The sequence below is a fragment of the Ovis canadensis genome, chromosome 24 (assembly GCF_042477335.2).
Source record: "Ovis canadensis isolate MfBH-ARS-UI-01 breed Bighorn chromosome 24, ARS-UI_OviCan_v2, whole genome shotgun sequence".
NCBI classification, from domain to species: Eukaryota; Metazoa; Chordata; class Mammalia; order Artiodactyla; family Bovidae; genus Ovis; species Ovis canadensis.
Genome location: NC_091268.1, coordinates 34,085,532 through 34,103,050, shown reverse-complemented (window position 1 = coordinate 34,103,050; position 17,519 = coordinate 34,085,532). Strand labels below are relative to the sequence as shown.

General features: G+C 41.5%; 1 protein-coding gene across 1 annotated transcript in view; it reads left to right on the top strand.

Moving 5' to 3' along the window:
* DNAH3 (dynein axonemal heavy chain 3) overlaps positions 1 to 17,519 on the top strand; it is a 234,734-nt gene that overhangs the window by 73,511 nt on the left and 143,704 nt on the right. The window contains 6 exon segments of the mRNA XM_069570315.1: positions 501 to 615; positions 8,602 to 8,718; positions 10,141 to 10,320; positions 11,000 to 11,136; positions 13,822 to 14,023; positions 15,886 to 15,978. Coding sequence (XP_069426416.1) covers positions 501 to 615; positions 8,602 to 8,718; positions 10,141 to 10,320; positions 11,000 to 11,136; positions 13,822 to 14,023; positions 15,886 to 15,978 — 844 coding nt within the window.

The window sequence follows — 17,519 nt, the reverse complement described above, 5'->3', positions numbered from 1 at the left end:
AGTGGTAAAGAACCCACCTGCCAATGCAGGAGACATAAGAGACCTGGGTTCGATCCCTGGGTCAGGAAGATTTCCTGGAGGAGGGCATGGCAACCCACTCCAGTATTCTTGCCTGGAGAATCCCATGGACAGAGGAGCCTGACAAGCTGCAGTCCATAGGGTCACACAGTCAGACACAACTGAAGTGACTTAGCATGCAAAGAACTATTTATGTCCAAACAGAGTAATTCACATTATGAGGCACTGGAGGTTAAGACTTCAATATGATTTTTGGAGAGATACAATTCAGCCTTTAATATAGCCCCAAAAGTCAACAGTGCCAAGGGTAAAGAAATCTTGCAAAACACTGGAGATACTGGTAAATGTTAGAGTAGGATGGTAAACTTCTTGTAAAATTAAAGGCTTTTTAAATTTCTCTAATGGCTGAGCTGAAATTCCTCCTTTAATGTATTTTTGATGCCTCCTCTGTTGATGTTACTATCACTCTCTTTCCTCTTTAGACTGGAGCCCATCGGTGCAGCTGCCAGTAAGGAATACTCTCTGGAGAAAAACTTGGAGAAAATGAAGTTAGACTGGGTTAACATGACGTTCAACTTTGTGAAGTACAGGGACACTGTGAGTCTCAGTCCAACAGTTCAATCCCCTGAGAGCAGCCCATTTATTATGTAGTAAATTACAGAAGGGATTCATTTCAAAATTGCAAGCGAATCAGGAAGAAGGATCTCTAATCTGTCTTAAAATTTTTTATTGATACATAATTGACATATAACATTTGTAAGCTTAAAGTATATAACGTGTTGATTTAATACTTTCACATATTACACTATGATCACCAGCCAATATGATTACCATTAACACCCCTATCATGTCACATACCTATCCTTTCCTTTTTGTGGTAGGATAGTTAAGGTCTAGTCTTAGCAGCTTTGAAATTTTTAATACAATATTGTTGTCTATAACCACTATGCTGTTGCATTAGATTGTTTCCTCCTGTCTGCCTTCCTGTGCCAGTCAGCCTTCCTTCCAGACACCATGGAGGGATGCATTTTCAAATGAGAAAAGCCTTTTAATTCAGAGCAACAAGCTTTCTGTTGAAAAGGAGCTGAACAGCCTCCTGAATTAGCATCCCCCAGGGAAGGCACCCCAGGTCCCTCAGAAATATAACTGAGGTAGACAGTGCTCAGCACTTCTCAAGTGTTATTAAGTGCAGGAATCACCTGAGAGTCTTTCTAAAGTGGAGGTTCTGATCCAGCAAGTTTAAGCTGGGTCCCGAGGTTCTGCAATTCCAGCAAGCTCCCAAGTAACACTGAAGCTGTGGTCTCTGGACCACATTTTGAAGAGCAAGGCTGTACACTTTCTTTTCACATAAACCTGCACGGTTTGCTCAGCCATCTTCAGATGCTGGCTTGTTCTTGGGGTGGGCCATGAGAAGGAGAGCTTGCTGCTTGGGTGAGGCAACAGGCAGAAACTCATATCATGCAGGGCATCGGCTCTTGAAGCAGTGCATCTCAACCCTGGTACTCTTTCTGGTCACTCAATTCCAATGTGCATGTGTTGAGGGTGGCTGGGGAGGGTTTCCACACTACCATGCTGGATATGACACCAGCTGGGTGCCTTACAATTCAATTCAATTGTAAGTAGACACTATCTACCCAGAGATTCCATAGGTTAAGACTACAAGACTGCCAGTTCCCCTCACCCCTGACTTCAGATGCCAGTCTCAAGCCCAGGTTATCATGCTTCTGACCAACCAGCTATAGATTGGAGGTCCCTCCTTGGGTTGATTTAATTTGTTAGAACTCAGAAACAGTTTACTTAATAGATCACTGGATTATTATAGGACATGGGACCCAGGAGCAGCCAGATGGAATGCCTTGGGCAAGGTATGGGAAAGTGGTATGGCACTTCCATGCTCTCTTTGAGCATGCCACTCACCTAGATCTCATGTTCACCAACTCAGAAGCTCTCTGACTACCCTCCTTTTGAGTTTCTATAAAGGCTTCATTACTTTGCATAATTGACTAAATCATTGGCCATTGGTAGTTGAACTCAGTCTCCATCCCCATTCCCCTGCCAGGAGACAAGTTGGTGGACTAAAAGTTCCAACCCTCTAACCACTCTCCTGACTCTCCTGACAACCAACTCCCCACCTTAGGTGTGGTACAAAAGCCACCTCATTAAGCAAACAAAATCTCTGTCATCCCTTAGGAAATTCCAAGGGTTTTAGAAGCTGTGCAAACAACAGGGACAGAGGCCAAATATCTGTCTTACTATAAATCACAACATCACTCTGGCCTGGAATTCTGTGTTTTTAAGGCACCCCTGACTTTTTTCTTATTCTCCTTGCTATTCTTTGGAACTCTGCATTCAGATGCTTATATCTTTCCTTTTCTCCTTTGCTTTTCACTTCTCTTCTTTTCTCAGCTATTTGTAAGGCCTCCTCAGACAGCCATTTTGCCTTTTTGCATTTCTTTTTCTTGGGGATGGTCTTGATCCCTGCCTCCTGTACAAGAAAATTAGAGATACTAAGAGTAAATTTCATGCAAAGATGGGCTCAATAAAGGACAGAAATGGTATGGACCTGACAGAAGCAGAAGATATTAAGAAGAGGTGGCAAGAATATTCAAAAGAACTGTACAAAAAAGATCTTCATGACCCAGATAATCAAGATGGTGTGATCACTCACATAGAGCCAGACATCCTGGAATGTGAAGTTAAGTGGGCCTTAGAAAGCATCAATACAAACAAAGCTAGTGGAGGTAATGGAATCCCAGTGGAGCTATTTCAAGTCATGAAAGATGATGCTGTGAAAGTGCTGCACTCAATATGCCAGCGAATTTGGAAAACTCTGCAGTGGCCACAGGACTGGAAAAGGTCAGTTTTCATTCCAATCCCAAAGAAAGGCAATGCCAAAGAATGCTCAAACTACCACACAGTTGCACTCATCTCACACGCTAGTAAAGAAATGCTCAAAATTCTCCAAGCCAGGCTTTAGCAATACATGAACCGTGAACTTCCAGATGTTCCAGCTGGTTTTAGAAAAGGCAGAGGAACCAGAGATCAAATTGCCAACATCCGCTGGATCATGGAAAAAGCAAGAGAGTTCCAGAAAAACATCTACTTCTGCTTCATTGGCTATGCCAAAGCCTTTGCCTGTGTGGATCACAATAAATTGCGGAAAATTCTGAAAGAGATGGGAATACGAGACCACCTGATCTGCCTCTTGAGAAACCTATATGCAGGTCAGGAAGCAACAGTTAGAACTGGACGTAGAGCAACAGACTGGTTCCGAATAGGAAAAGGAGTGTGTCAAGGTTGTATATTGTCACCCTGCTTATTTAACTTCTATGCAGAGTACATCATGAGAAACGCTGGACTGGAAGAAGCACAAGCTGGAATCAAGATTGCCAGGAGAAATATCAATAACCTCAGATATGCAGATGACACCACCCTTATGGCAGAAAGTGAAGAGGAACTCAAAAGCCTCTTGATGAAAGTGAAAGAGGAGAGTGAAAAAGTTGGCTTAAAGCTCAACATTCAGATAACGAAGATCATGGCATCTGGTCCCATCACTTCATGGGAAATAGATGGGGAAAGAGGGGAAACAGTGTCAGACTTTATTTTTGGGGGGCTTCAAAATCCCTGTAGATGGTGACTGCAGCCATGAAATTAAAAGACGCTTACTCCTTGGAAGAAAAGTTATGACCAACCTAGATAGCATATTCAAAAGCAGAGATATTACTTTGCCAACAAAGGTCCGTCTAGTCAAGGCTTTGGTTTTTCCAGTGGTCATGTATGGGTGTGAGAGTTGGACTGTGAAGAAGGCTGAGTGCCAAAGAATTGATGCTTTTGAACTGTGGTGTTGGAGAAGACTCTTGAGAGTCCCTTGGACTGTAAGGAGATCCAACCAGTCCATTCTGAAGGAGATCAGCCCTGGGATTTCTCTGGAAGGACTGATGCTAGAGCTGAAACTCCAGTACTTTGGCCACCTCACATGAAGAGTTGACTCATTGGGAAAGACTCTGATGCTGGGAGGGATTTGGGACAGGAAGAGAAGGGGACAGTAGAGGATGAGATGGCTGGATGGCATCACTGACTCGATGGACATGAGTCTTGTGAACTCTGGGAATTGGTGATGGACAGGGAGGCCTGGCATGCTGCGATTCATAGGGTCGCAAAGAGTCGGACAGGACTGAGTGACTGAACTGAACTGAGGAGTTAAGTTGAGGAACCTGATAACAGCTCAGTTGCTTCTGGCCAGTCATCAGAGTTTTTTATTGAAGTAACTATAGATAATGGTCAACAGCAGAGTGAGAATCAAGGTACCACTTTGTTAAATAGCTGGACACACCTCCCACTACAGAGCTACTGGTAAAAGGTGGATGAGAAAATATATTCTAGCTCCAAAGTAACCACCCAGATATAAGCCTGAAGGAATTGAAAACAGAGTGAGAAAGACCAGACCTACCACAGGGGACAGCCCCTATCAGCTTGCTTGCCACATGGCCCAAGAAGAAAAGTCCATCTATAAGGACTAACTTTTAAGACATAGTAACCCTCACTAGTAAAATATGCCAAATAATTATTGAGTCAGAGGTCCCAAACTTTCTTGGTTCATGGTGCTGTTCTTATCTGATTACTTTTAAAATGGTTCCCTCCCTAGTCCAAAAGAAATACTTAACAGCTTTGTTTATGAAGTAACTGAGTTCAGACAACTTAAATATTTGTACCCCATCAACTTAATAACTGAAAAAAAGTACATATAATTTGTATTTTATTTTAAAATCAGTTCAGTTCAGTTCAGTCGCCCAGTCGTGTCCAACTCTTTGCAACTCCATGAATCGCAGCACGCCAGGCCTCCCTGTCCATCACCAACTCCTGGAGTTCACTCAGACTCACGTCCATCGAGTCCGTGATGCCATCCAGCCATCTCATCCTCTGTCGTCCCCTTTTCCTCCTGCCCCCAATCCCTCCCAGCATCAGAGTGTTTTCGAATGAGTCAACTCTTCACATGAGGTGGCCAAAGTACTGGAGTTTCAGCTCTAGCATCATTCCTTCCAAAGAAATCTCAGGGCTGATCTCCTTCAGAATGGACTGGTTGGATCTCCTTACAGTCCAAGGGACTCTCAAGAGTCTTCTCCAACACCACACTTCAAAAGCATCAATTCTTTGGCACTCAGCCTTCTTTACAGTCCAACTCTCACATCCATACATGACCACAGGAAAAACCAAAGCCTTGACTAGACAGACTTTAGTCGGCAAAGTAATGTCTCTGCTTTTGAATATGCTATCTAGGTTGGTCATAACTTTTCTTCCAAGGAGTAAGCGTCTTTTAATTTCATGGCTGCAGTCACCATCTGCAGGGATTTGGGAGCCCCCAAAAATAAAGTGTGACATTGTTTCTACTGTTTCCCCATCTATTTCCCATGAAGTGATGAGACCGGATGCCATGATCTTCGTTTTCTGAATGTTGAGCTTTAAGCCAACTTTTTCACTCTCCTCTTTCACTTTCATCAAGAGGCTTTTGAGTTCCTCTTCACTTTCTGCCATAAGGGTGGTGTCATCTGCATATCTGAGGTTATTGATATTTCTCCTGGCAATCTTGATTCCAGCTTGTGCTTCTTCCAGCCCAGCATTTCTCATGATGTACTCTGCATAGAAGTTAAATAAGCAGGGTGACAATATACAACCTTGACACACTCCTTTTCCTATTCGGAACCAGTCTGTTGCTCTATGTCCAGTTCTAACTGTTGCTTCCTGACCTGCATATAGGTTTCTCAAGAGGCAGATCAGGTGGTCTTGTACTCCCATCTCTCTCAGAATTTTTCACAGTTTATTGTGATCCACACAGTCAAAGGCTTTGGCATAGCCAATAAAGCAGAAGTATATGTTTTTCTGGAACTCTCTTGCTTTTTCCATGATCCAGCGGATGTTGGCAATTTGATCTCTGGTTCCTCTGCCTTTCCTAAAACCAGCTTGAACATCAGGAAGTTCACAGTTCACATATTGTTGAAGCCTGGCTTGGAGAATTTTGAGCATTTCTTTACTAGTGTGTGAGATGAGTGCAACTGTGTGGTAGTTTGAGCATTCTTTGGCATTGCCTTTCTTTAGGATTGGAATGAAAACTGACCTTTTCCAGTCCTGTGGCCACTGCTGAGTTTTCCAAATTTGCTGGCATATTGAGTGCAGCACTTTCACAGCATCATCTTTCATGACTTGAAATAGCTCCACTGGAATTCCATCACCTCCACTAGCTTTGTTTGTATTGATGCTTTCTAAGGCCCACTTGACTTCACATTCCAAGATGTCTGGCTCTAGATGAGTGATCACACCATCGTGATTATCCGGGTCGTAAAGGTCTTTTTCATACAGTTCTTCCATGTATTCTTGCCATCTCTTCTTAATATCTTCTGCTTCTGTTAGGTCCATACCATTTCTGTCCTTTATCAAGCCCATCTTTGCATGAAATGTTCCCTTGGTATCTCTAATTTTCTTGAAGAGATCTCTAGTCTTTCCCATTCTGTTGTTTTCCTCTATTTCTTTGCATTGATCGCTAAAGAAGTTTTTCTCATCTCTTCTTGCTATTCTTTGGAACTCTGCATTCAGATGTTTATATCTTTCCTTTTCTCCTTTGCTTTTTGCTTCTTTTCTTTTCACAGCTATTTGTAAGGTGTCCCCAGACAGCCATTTTGCTTTTTTGCATTTCTTTTCCATGGGAATGGTTTTGATCCCTGTCCCCTGTACAATGTCACGAACCTCATTCCATAGTTCGTCAGGCACTCTATCTATCAGATCTAGGCCCTTAAATCTATTTCTCACTTCCACTGTATAATCGTAAGGGATTTGATTTAGGTCATACCTAAATGGTCTAGCGGTTTTCCCTACTTTCTTCAATTTAAGTCTGTATTTGGTAATAAGGAGTTCATGATCTGAGCCACAGTCATTTCCTGGTCTTGTTTTTGTTGACTGTATAGAGCTTCTCCATCTTTGGCTGCAAAGAATATAATCAATCTGAATTTGGTGTTGACCATCTGGTGATGTCCATGTGTAGAGTCTTCTCTTATGTTGTTGGAAGAGGGTGTTTGCTATGACCAGTGCATTTTCTTGGCAAAATTCTATTCGTCTTTGCCCTGCTTCATTCTGCATTCCAAAGCCAAATTTGCCTGTTACTCCAGGTGTTTCTTGACTTCCTGCTTTTGCATTCCAGTCCCCTATAATGAAAAGGACATCTGTTTTAGGTGTTAGTTCTAAAAGGTCTTGTAGGTCTTCATAGAACCATTCAACTTCAGCTTCTTCAGCATTACTGTTTGGGGCATAGACTTGGATAACTGTGATATTGAATGGTTTGCCTTGGAAACGAACAGAGGTCATTCTGTTGTTTTTGAGATTACATCCAAGTACTACATTTTGGACTCTTTTGTTGACCATGATGGCTACTCCATCTCTTGAGGGATTCCTGCCCGCGGTAGTAGATATAATGGTCATCTGAGTTAAATTGACCCATTCCAGTCCATTTGAGTTCACTGATTCCTAGAATTTCAACGTTCACTCTCGCCATCTCTTATTTGACCACTTCCAATTTGCCTTGATTCATGGACCTAACATTCCAGGTTCCTATGCAATATTGCTCTTTACAGCATCGGACTTTGTTTTCTATTACCAGTCACATCCACAGCTGTGTATTGTTTTTGCTTTGGCTCCATCCCTTCTTTCTTTCTGGAGTTATTTCTCCACTGATCTCCAGTAGAATATTGGACAGCTACTGACCTGGGGAGGTCTTCATTCAGTATCCTATCATTTTGCCTTTTCATACTGTTCATGGGGTTCTCAAGGCAAGAATACTGAAGTGGTTTGCCATTCCCTTCTCCAGTGGACCACATTCTGTCAGACTTCTCCACCATGACCTGCCCGTCTTGGATGCCCTCATGGGCATGGCTTGGTTTCATTGAGTTAGACAAGGCTGTGGTCCTAGTGTGATTAGTTTGACTAGTTTTCTGTGAGTATGGTTTCAGTGTGTCTGCCCTCTGATGCCCTCTTGCAACACCTACCATCTTACTTGGGTTTCTGTTACCTTGGGCGTGGGGTATCTCTTCATGCTGCTCCAGCAAAGCGCAGCCGCTGCTCCTTACCTTGGACGAAGGGTATCTCCTCACTGCTACCCTTCCTGACCCTCAATGTGGGATAGTTCCCTCTAGGCCCTGCTGCGTAACTGAAGTTATTTGCTGTGAGTTTGCTGTAGTGCCCTGGGGACATGGTTTCAGAATCAAACCTAATCTATGCAGATTAGCAGTTGATTCTACCTTAGGGAGCCAGGAAAGCAAGTGAACAGAAAATCAGAAACACAGAGAAGAGGACAGAACTCTTTCTCCTCCAGACAGCAGATACTAGTTGCAGATCTAGGTTTGGACCACATTTGATAACTGCAAAGGAGGTATAAAAGTCTTTAAGAATATTTTCAAAGTAGAAAATAGAAAACTCTCTCTCCTATAAGACATAGTGTCCCACAGAGGTGGAGATCTGAGCAGTGAGTCCTTTGGGGATCAGTATGAAGTTGTGGGAAAGGGGTCTGATTTTAACAGGGTGGGTCATTTTTATTTGCAGGATACAAGCATCTTGTGTGCAGTTGATGACATTCAACTGTTACTTGATGATCACGTGATAAAAACCCAGACCATGTGTGGCTCTCCATTTGTCAAACCAATAGAAACTGAATGCCGGGTAAGAGGAAATGAGATGGAACGTTTTGTGATGGCCCATTAGGCTCTGGCTTTCTTGGAGGAACAGAAAGTTTTTGTTTTGTTTTTACTTTTTTGACCATACCATGAGGCATGTAGAACCTTAGTTCCCTAACCAGGGATCTAACCCGCACCCCCTGTAGTGGAAGCATGGAGTCTTAACCACTGGACTGCAAGGAAATCCTAAAAGAAGATTTTTAAGTTCAATTAAAAAGAAAACCCACTTTCTCTTGATAAAAAGCAGCAACAACAAAAGACTGAAAGTGTGTCCAACTTGTTATGATCGCATGGACTGTAGCCCAAGCAGGCTCCTCTGTCCATGGAATTCTCCAGGCAAGAATGCTGGAGTGAGTTGCCATTTCCTTCTCTAGGGGATCTTCCCCACCCAGGGATTAAACCTAGGTCTCCCATGTTGTAGGCAGACTCTTTACCAAGTGAGCCACCAGGGAAGCTTATAAAGACTGAAAGCAATAACCAAGTAAGCCTTTGTAATAGTTCGGTAGACTGAGGTTTTGTGACAGTCTGCTAAAAGAGAAGATAAGTGTTTTGAGTACACCAAACAAAAATACATTTGGGAAGTATCTTATCAGTTTTAGAAATCTAGAATGTAAATTACTGGAGGTTAGCCTCCTTTGATCATTGTTTGTAGAAGTAGAATAGGCTAAGGACAGAGACTCAAGCCAGACTGTCTGTGTTCAAATTCTGACTCTGTCCCTTATTGGTTGTGTGACTTTAGACCAGTTACTTGAATATGTCCGTTTCTGCATCTGTAAAGTAAGTTTTATAATAATATCTTCCTCGTGAATCTGTTGGATTAAATTGGTTTTCACGTACATAAAGCACTTGGACCATCACTTGGCACAGAGTAAGCCTTAAAACTATTATTGTTATTGTTGTTTTTTAAGATGACCCTGAAAATCAGGATATTTTTAAAATCCCTTTTTAGGCTTGTTTTTTTCTTAATTATTATTATTCTTTTTTAGACTTTTTTGTTATTATTCCTTGTTTTTTTATTCCTTTTATTATTCCTGTTTTTTTTTATTATCCCTTAAAAAGTTAAGGTGAACCTTAACTTTTTAACTATCTCTTTCAAGATGCTTTCCAGTGTAAATTTTTTAAACAAGCTTGTAGCAGAGCTGACACTTTCAGTTAATTAGCAGCATTGTTGTTGTTGTTGTGATTATTCCACTAGGAACTCTATAAGGATAAGGAATCTTGTTTTCTCTTTCATTGCTGTATCCACTTTGCCTACAAAAGTGACCAGGACATAGGGGTCACTCAGCAAGTATTTGTGGAACAAGTGAATGACTGAATAAGTTAATGAATGCATCCATTTGTTTAGTCAGTGGGTCTGTGATGCATAGTGGCATGTTAATGATTCAGATGTGAAATGCTAAATTCACAGAAATGGGAAGAAAAGCTAGTTCGTGTGCAGGAAATTTTGGATGCCTGGTTAAAGTGCCAAGCCACTTGGCTGTACCTGGAACCAATCTTCAGTTCAGAGGACATCATAGCCCAGATGCCAGAAGAGGGCAGGAAATTTGCCATCGTTGATAATTACTGGAAATCACTTATGTCCCAAGCTGTGAGTTTTCACTCCCTAGCACATCTTACCATCACAAATGTGAGATGCCATATAGATGTTCCACATTATTCAATCCTACCATGTCCCTTGAAATCTATAAGTAAACTGGATTTTATCTAAGCTGATTTTTGCAAATACAATATCTTTATAATTTTTAAATTTCTGGTTATTTGTTATTAAAAATTAAAACATGGGAATAGGAAATATGAAAATTAGTGGCCTTTTGAAGTCCCAACTTCATAGAGGTAATTATTTAAATTTGGATAATTTAGCTCCCATTCCTCATGAGATATAAGACTTTATTTGTTACAGGATAATGTGCTAAAGCTTATAAATTGAGAATAATTTTAGAATTCAAATAATTCACTATATTCAGTTACTCAGTTATTTAACAAATGTTCGAGGGGCAAGAACAGATAAGTATAGAATATCATGGTCTGATTCCACAATCCCAGTAGTTAAAATATAATTGACTTTGTTGCTTTTAGGTGCCCAACCCCAGCCCATTCAATCATGGCCAGAGCAAAAGGGTATTGTTATGAGCAGTCACCCTTGTGGGATTAGGAGGTGATTAGGCTGGGAGGGTCATTAATCGATGCATTAGTCACACACTCATTACAGCAATCAGTCTCAGAATCTGGGAACCTCTTGATGATTATCACCTTTTTATGGAACCCAGGTGAAAGATACGAGGGTTTTGATGGCAGCAGACCAGCCACGGATGGCTGAGAGACTTCAGGAAGCCAACCTTCTGTTGGAGGACATCCAGAAAGGGCTGAATGATTACTTGGAGAAGAAGAGACTGTTTTTCCCCAGGTATCTAGTATTGTTCTTTTGTTTGAATTTGCCCTCTTGACCCATATATTGGTAGAATTACATTTTTTTTTATACTGAGAGTTGGCTTCTACTCATCTATTCCATGAGCTTCTCTGATGGCTCAGTCGGTAAAGAATCCACCTGCAGTGTGGAGACCTGGGTTCAGTCTCTGGGTTGGGAAGATCTCCTGGAGGAGGGCATGGCAACTCACTTCAGTATTCTTGCCTGGAGAATCCCCATGGACAGAGGAGCCTGCCAGGCTACCATCCATAGGGTTGCAAAGAGTTGGGCACAACTGAGCGACTAAGCACGCGTGCACACACACACACACACACACACACATCTATTGCATATTCTTTTGAGGTTTTCCACTCCCCAAGAGACAGCCCTCAGGGGTAAGGCATGTCTTCATAGTCACTATTTAGAGTGCGGTTGAATGGACCCCAGTGGAGCCAGCATGGTCAGACGCCCAGTTAGAGGGGTACGGTACTCAAAAGCCTGGACTTTGGAGTTAAGCAGACCTCAGTTTGAGTCATTAGCCACATATGGCTATCCAGCACTTGAAATGTGGCTAGCGTAACTTAGTAAAATTTTAATTTATTTAGTATTAATTCTTTAAAGGTAAATAGCCACATTTTGCTAAGGGCTTCAGTGTTGGATAACACAAATATAGCACAGATAGTGAAAAAAACCTTAACTTGGAAGCACAAAACTTTGTTAAGAAGAAACCTTTGAAATATGAGCTTCTAATCATATGCCCACTAGTGTTTTTCCTAATAAAAATATGAATAATAGCCAACATTAATACAATATTTACCATATGCCAGGTCACCACTTTAAGTGCTTAAACATATTATCTGATTTAGCCCTTACAATAATCCTATGAAGTTGCTTACATTGTTTTTACCCCAATTTTACAAATGAGGAAACAAAACTTGCTAAGAAGCATAAGACTGGTAAATGGACAAATTCAGATAGTCTGGATAAGATACTCAGTTATTTAAATTCTCTGAGCTTCATCTTCTCCCTAAGTTAATTAACTACATACACAAAGTATCAGTATTTGTTTGTGTATTTTTATGGAATAAAAGTAAGCGCTCTCAGAAAAGACTTTGAAAATGTTCTTGATAGTCACATGTTTTAAATGAATTTTATCTTGAAAATACAGAGTGCTAAATAAAATTTTTAGTTTTAAATTATACAAAATACTAATTATTACTCTTGTGGCTATTGAGCCTTATTCATTATCACACATGATGAATCCATAGAGATCACCTATTTGAATTTCACTTGGGAGTGGGAGAAATCGACATCCTAATTAGATAACAGTTAGTCAACCAGCCAACAAATAATTATTGATTTATTCCTATCCATTCAATGCTACAGTTACAGTGTGTTAATTTGCTTTGCTGCATAACAAGCCACCTCCAAACTTAGAAGTTTAAAACATCAACTGTTTACTGAGCTCACAATTCTGTGGGTTGGAAAACTAGGCAGAGCTCAGCTGGGTAGTTCTTCTGGCCTCATCAGGGCTCACTCATGTTGATCACAGTCAACTGGCAGACCATCGCCTCAACCACTTGTCTGGTGGTGAGCTTCCTGTTGGCCAGGGCAGCAAGGATAATTGGCCCAAATGTCTTTCAACCTCCAGAAAGCTAGCCTGGGTTTATTCATATGGTGATGGTTGCAGTGTTCCCAAAAGCAGCAAGAGTTGAAACTTCAAGGCCTCTTGATGTCTAAGCTTGAAACTAGTGCAAATTCATGTCTTCTAAAATCTATTGGCCAAAGAAGAACTCAGAGCCAGCCAAGTTTCAAGAGATGTGAAAACAGACTTCACCTCTTGAACAAAGAAGTTACAAATATTGTGACCTTTTGTAGATAGTGAAGGGCAGAAAAGCCTGGTGTGCTGCAGTCCATGGGGTCACAAAGGGTTGGACATGACATAGCAACTGAACAATACATACAGTGAAAACTGTCATTATATGATCCTTCTATTACTGAACTTAAAACCTAGTGGTTACTGTAGAGATTTATCCCTAGAACATTTTCTGAAAGTTTGCTATCCCTGCCTTTAAGGTCTAAGCAAGAGAGTGAAGCTATCTTATCACTCTAATATAAAACATGATAAAGCCCTCTGCACATAAATAGGCTCATTATTAATGTGCACTTATTTCCCACCTGTAACATTTTCTGAGAATAAGGAAAGATAAGGAAGTTTTCTTTCCTCCTGCCCAGTAGTTCTCAACACTGATTGCACATTAGAATCACAGGGATTTTTAAAAATATAAGATCCCAGATCAGTATTGGAATCTCTGGGCAGTGGAACCTTGGCATTGAAACTTTTTTTCCTAAACTCTGCAGATGATTCTAAGCTGTAGACAAGGTTAAGAACCACTGCTCTGTTTAGATGTCTTTCAGCTAATACCAACTCCTCACACACAGCCATATAAAACCCACATATACCAGCTTTCATCTTTTTTTCTTTTTTTTTGCTCTGAGTCAAAACTGTCTTCAGTCTCTATGCCCTAGATGAAAAATGGTGAAGGGGAGTTGGCCTTAGATAAGGCCCTAGAAGTAGCTGGTGTTCACTAGAGTGTCATCCACCTGTAGGGGAGTATCACTTTTGTTGGGAATAGAAGCTCTTAGAAGAGATTCCAGTAGCCATCTTGCTTTGCTTTGAAATAGGTTCTTCTTCCTATCAAATGATGAGCTGCTGGAGATATTGTCAGAGACAAAGGACCCTCTCCGGGTGCAGCCACACTTGAAGAAGTGCTTTGAAGGAATTGCCAAGCTGGAGTTTACAGACAGTCTGGAGATTGTGGGCATGATCAGCTCAGAAAAAGAAATCGTTCCATTCAAACAGAAAATCTACCCAGCTCAAGCCAAAGTAATTCCATTTACCCATTTTTGAGCTCTTTTCTTTACAACAGCCAAACAGAGAGAAGCAGATTATATGTTGGTTAAGCATTTAGACTCTGGTTTCAGACTGAGTGTGGAACATTTACATTCCACAACTTAATGATGGGGTAACTTTGGGGCTTCCCTAATGGTTCAGCAGGTAAAGAATCTGACAGCAATACAGGAGACACGGGATATGTGGGTTCAATCCCTGGGTCAGGAAGACCCTCTGGAGAAGGAAATGGCAACCAATCCAGTATTCTTGCCTGAAAAATCCCATGGGCAGAGGAGCCTGGCAGGCTACAGGCCAATGGGTCGCAGAGTCGGACATGCCTGAGAGACTAAGCACGCAGCACAGCCGACTTTGGGGAAGTAATCTTTCTGGGTCTGCTTGTTCATCTCTAAGATGGAGACTATACTGCAATTCACATGGCACCCTAAATTTGTGGGAAATTTTCAATAAAACTTGATGTGGAGACAGTAGCAGGAACCAGATCCAAACAACTTACTGTTTAAATCCGCATGAGCAGATCTAAATTCAGAGATCCAATCAGATCAATAAACTGTCCAGTAGGGGCAGGTGTTTTTAAAGGTCAATAATACATCATGGATATGATGCCATTTAACTCACACTTTTTATACATGTGCCCTTCAAGTAAAATGTAAGTTACTTCCGCTCTTGCTGAACATGCCAGCAGCTCACAGTAGAAGTAGACTAGCGTTCTTGGCCTTGCTTGACAGACCGTTTTTGCCACCCACACAGTTAAGTTTCAGCAACTAGGAATCACACCTTGGAACCAGACACCAGCTAGCACTGAAGTCAGCAGGTACAGTTACCTGAAACTCTAACACTGAATAATATGCTGCATATTCTAATTACCTGTAGAGATTCTAAAAACTCCATTTGCCCTGGTTGCATCCCATACCAATCAAATCAGAAGGTCTGGGAGTGGGGTTCAGAAATCCATAACTTTTAAAGAACTCCAGGTGATGCCAATACCCAGCAAAGTTTGAGGACCACTGGAATAATACAAGAATTAAAACTGTGCAATTAGAAATGGACAATTTATTTTATGAACTTGTAGACTGAAAAAATGTACCACCCAAAAGTTGAGTTCTGTTTTATTCAGCATACATTCTTAGAATGTCAAGTTAGAGAGGCAACATCTTAGGTAAGCCAGAGAAAACTGCTGGAGGTTGGAGGGGAGCCAGGATATTTAGGAGTTTTGCAACTTCTGAATGTCAAAAGATTATTGTTAATGAAAGAAAACCAGATATCGCAAGTTAAGGAATTGATTGCTTTTCTAGGTATGAGAAGATGCAAGAGTCTGGGCTCACTGATCAGTCCTTTGATATCCACCTCAGCTATCTGGGGCCAGTATCCTGTGTTTTCACATCCTGAGTTTCCTCAAGCTGCACCCTTGGGGGTGACTGCAGCTTGTAGGCAAGCATTCTTTGTCTCCTTCCTGAGTTCCTTCAGGGCTCACCTTCAGGGGACACAGGGTGGCTGCGGTTGCTGGTGGCTGCAACTTCTTTTATTTACTGACATGACAGGCAATATCTTATTTCTCAATCTGAAGTATAAATGTATCACTTGTCTCCTAAGAAGCTGTCTTTCAGAAAATGTGAAAGAAATGTGTGTTAAAGTTTCTATTGTCCCTCTTTTGAAACATACACTTCTGAGAATACAGTAAATAAGGGTAACCAATAGTTAAAGAATATTGGCTCGGAGATGTACAAACCTTTGGCCTCCCTCCAGCCCTTTGCTGAGACAAAGCTGACCTCTGCCCATGGTCCCTCTCTCCAGGCTTGGTTAACTGTCACTGCCTCTCTGTCTGTCTCAACCTGCAGGGCATGGTGGAAAAATGGCTCCTGCAGGTGGAACAGATGATGCTTGCCAGTATGCAGGAAGTTATTAAACTTGGGATTGAAGCATATGTCCAGGTAAATGAAAACCGGGGTACACATGCCAGGGTGTTGGTACACCAAGAGAAATTTTGGGGCCAAGGTTAAATGGAAGCCTGTCTTCCACTAAAACCCATCCCTCTCCTGATAAGTAACACCTGACCCCTCTGTGCCTCTTTTCTTTTTCCCTATAAATCCTGGGGCAGTATATATAGTTCTAAATATGAAAGGTTTACAGTTATAAGCGGCCCATACCAGTATATCCTATGATTACTGTGGGCCAGTCCTTTCTGTGAAAATAATTGATGGCAAGAGGTTTATTTAGAGCCCCTTCCCAATTAAGCATCCCCTCTCCTAGGTTTTTCATTAACATTACACATGCCCTGTTTACTTAAAAAAATTGCACAATGTGAAAATTACAAGGTAAGTTTTATTTGGGGCAACAAGAAGACTGCAGTCTGGGGAACAGCACTTCAGATAGCTCTGAGAAATTGCTCCGTAGAGGTAGGGAGCAGGTCAATATACGTGTGATTTTGGTGAAGGGGGAATACATGCAATCAAGCACATATTTTTTCAGGTTTCTGCTAGTCACAAGGAGCACTCGTCACCATGAAGGGTATTGGTGCTTTTCTGGATGTAAGGAGATATAAGAATTGAGCTAATAAAAACAGCTCCTGAAAATGTCTATCTGAAGACCTGTGCTGCAAGTTTTTCTCAAAGCACAGAGTGCCTCATTTCTGCTCTCCACCCTGAACTCCTTTTAGGGGATGCTGAAAATCAACTGCAGCAGCACATGATTTAATCTGTATAGAGGTAGATGGCAAAGTGGCAATTTGTAGTTAACACTCTAAAGGGCACAACTCATTTAGCTCCCAAAGCTTTAGGTGACTTGTATAACAGAAGGTGTAAGGGATAAGAACCTGTGACAATTACTCGTAAGTTTACTGTTGGCAGACTAGATCTTTCAGTTCAGTTCAGTTGCTCTGTTGTGTCCAACTGTTTATGATCCCATAGACTGCAGCACGCCAGGCTTCCCTGTCCATCACCAACTCCTGGAGCTTACTTAAACTCATGTCCATCCTGTCAGTGATGCCATCCAACCATCTCACCCTCTGTCATCCCCTTCTCCTTCCTTCAGTCTTTCCCAGTATCAGGGTCTTTTCCAGTGAGTCAGTTCTTCATATCAGATGGCCAAAGTGTTGGAGTTTCAGCTTTGGCATCAGTCCTTCCAATGAATATTTAGGAGTGATTTCCTTTAGGATTTAGTGATTTGATCTCCTTACAGTCCAAGGGACTCTCAAGAGTCTTCTCTAACAGCACAGTTCAAAAGCATCAGTTCTTCGGCGCTCAGCTTTCTATATGGTCCAACTCTCATATCCATACATGACTACTGGAAAAGCTGTAGCTTTGACTAGATGGATCTTTGTTGGCAAAGTAATGTCTCTGCTTTTAGACTGCTGTCTAGGTTGGTCATAGCTCTTCTTCCAAGGGGCCTCTCATCACGAAGCTTCCATAAGCCTCTTATCCTTATCCATCAGAGGGCAGACAGAATGAAAACCACAATCACAGAAAACTAATCA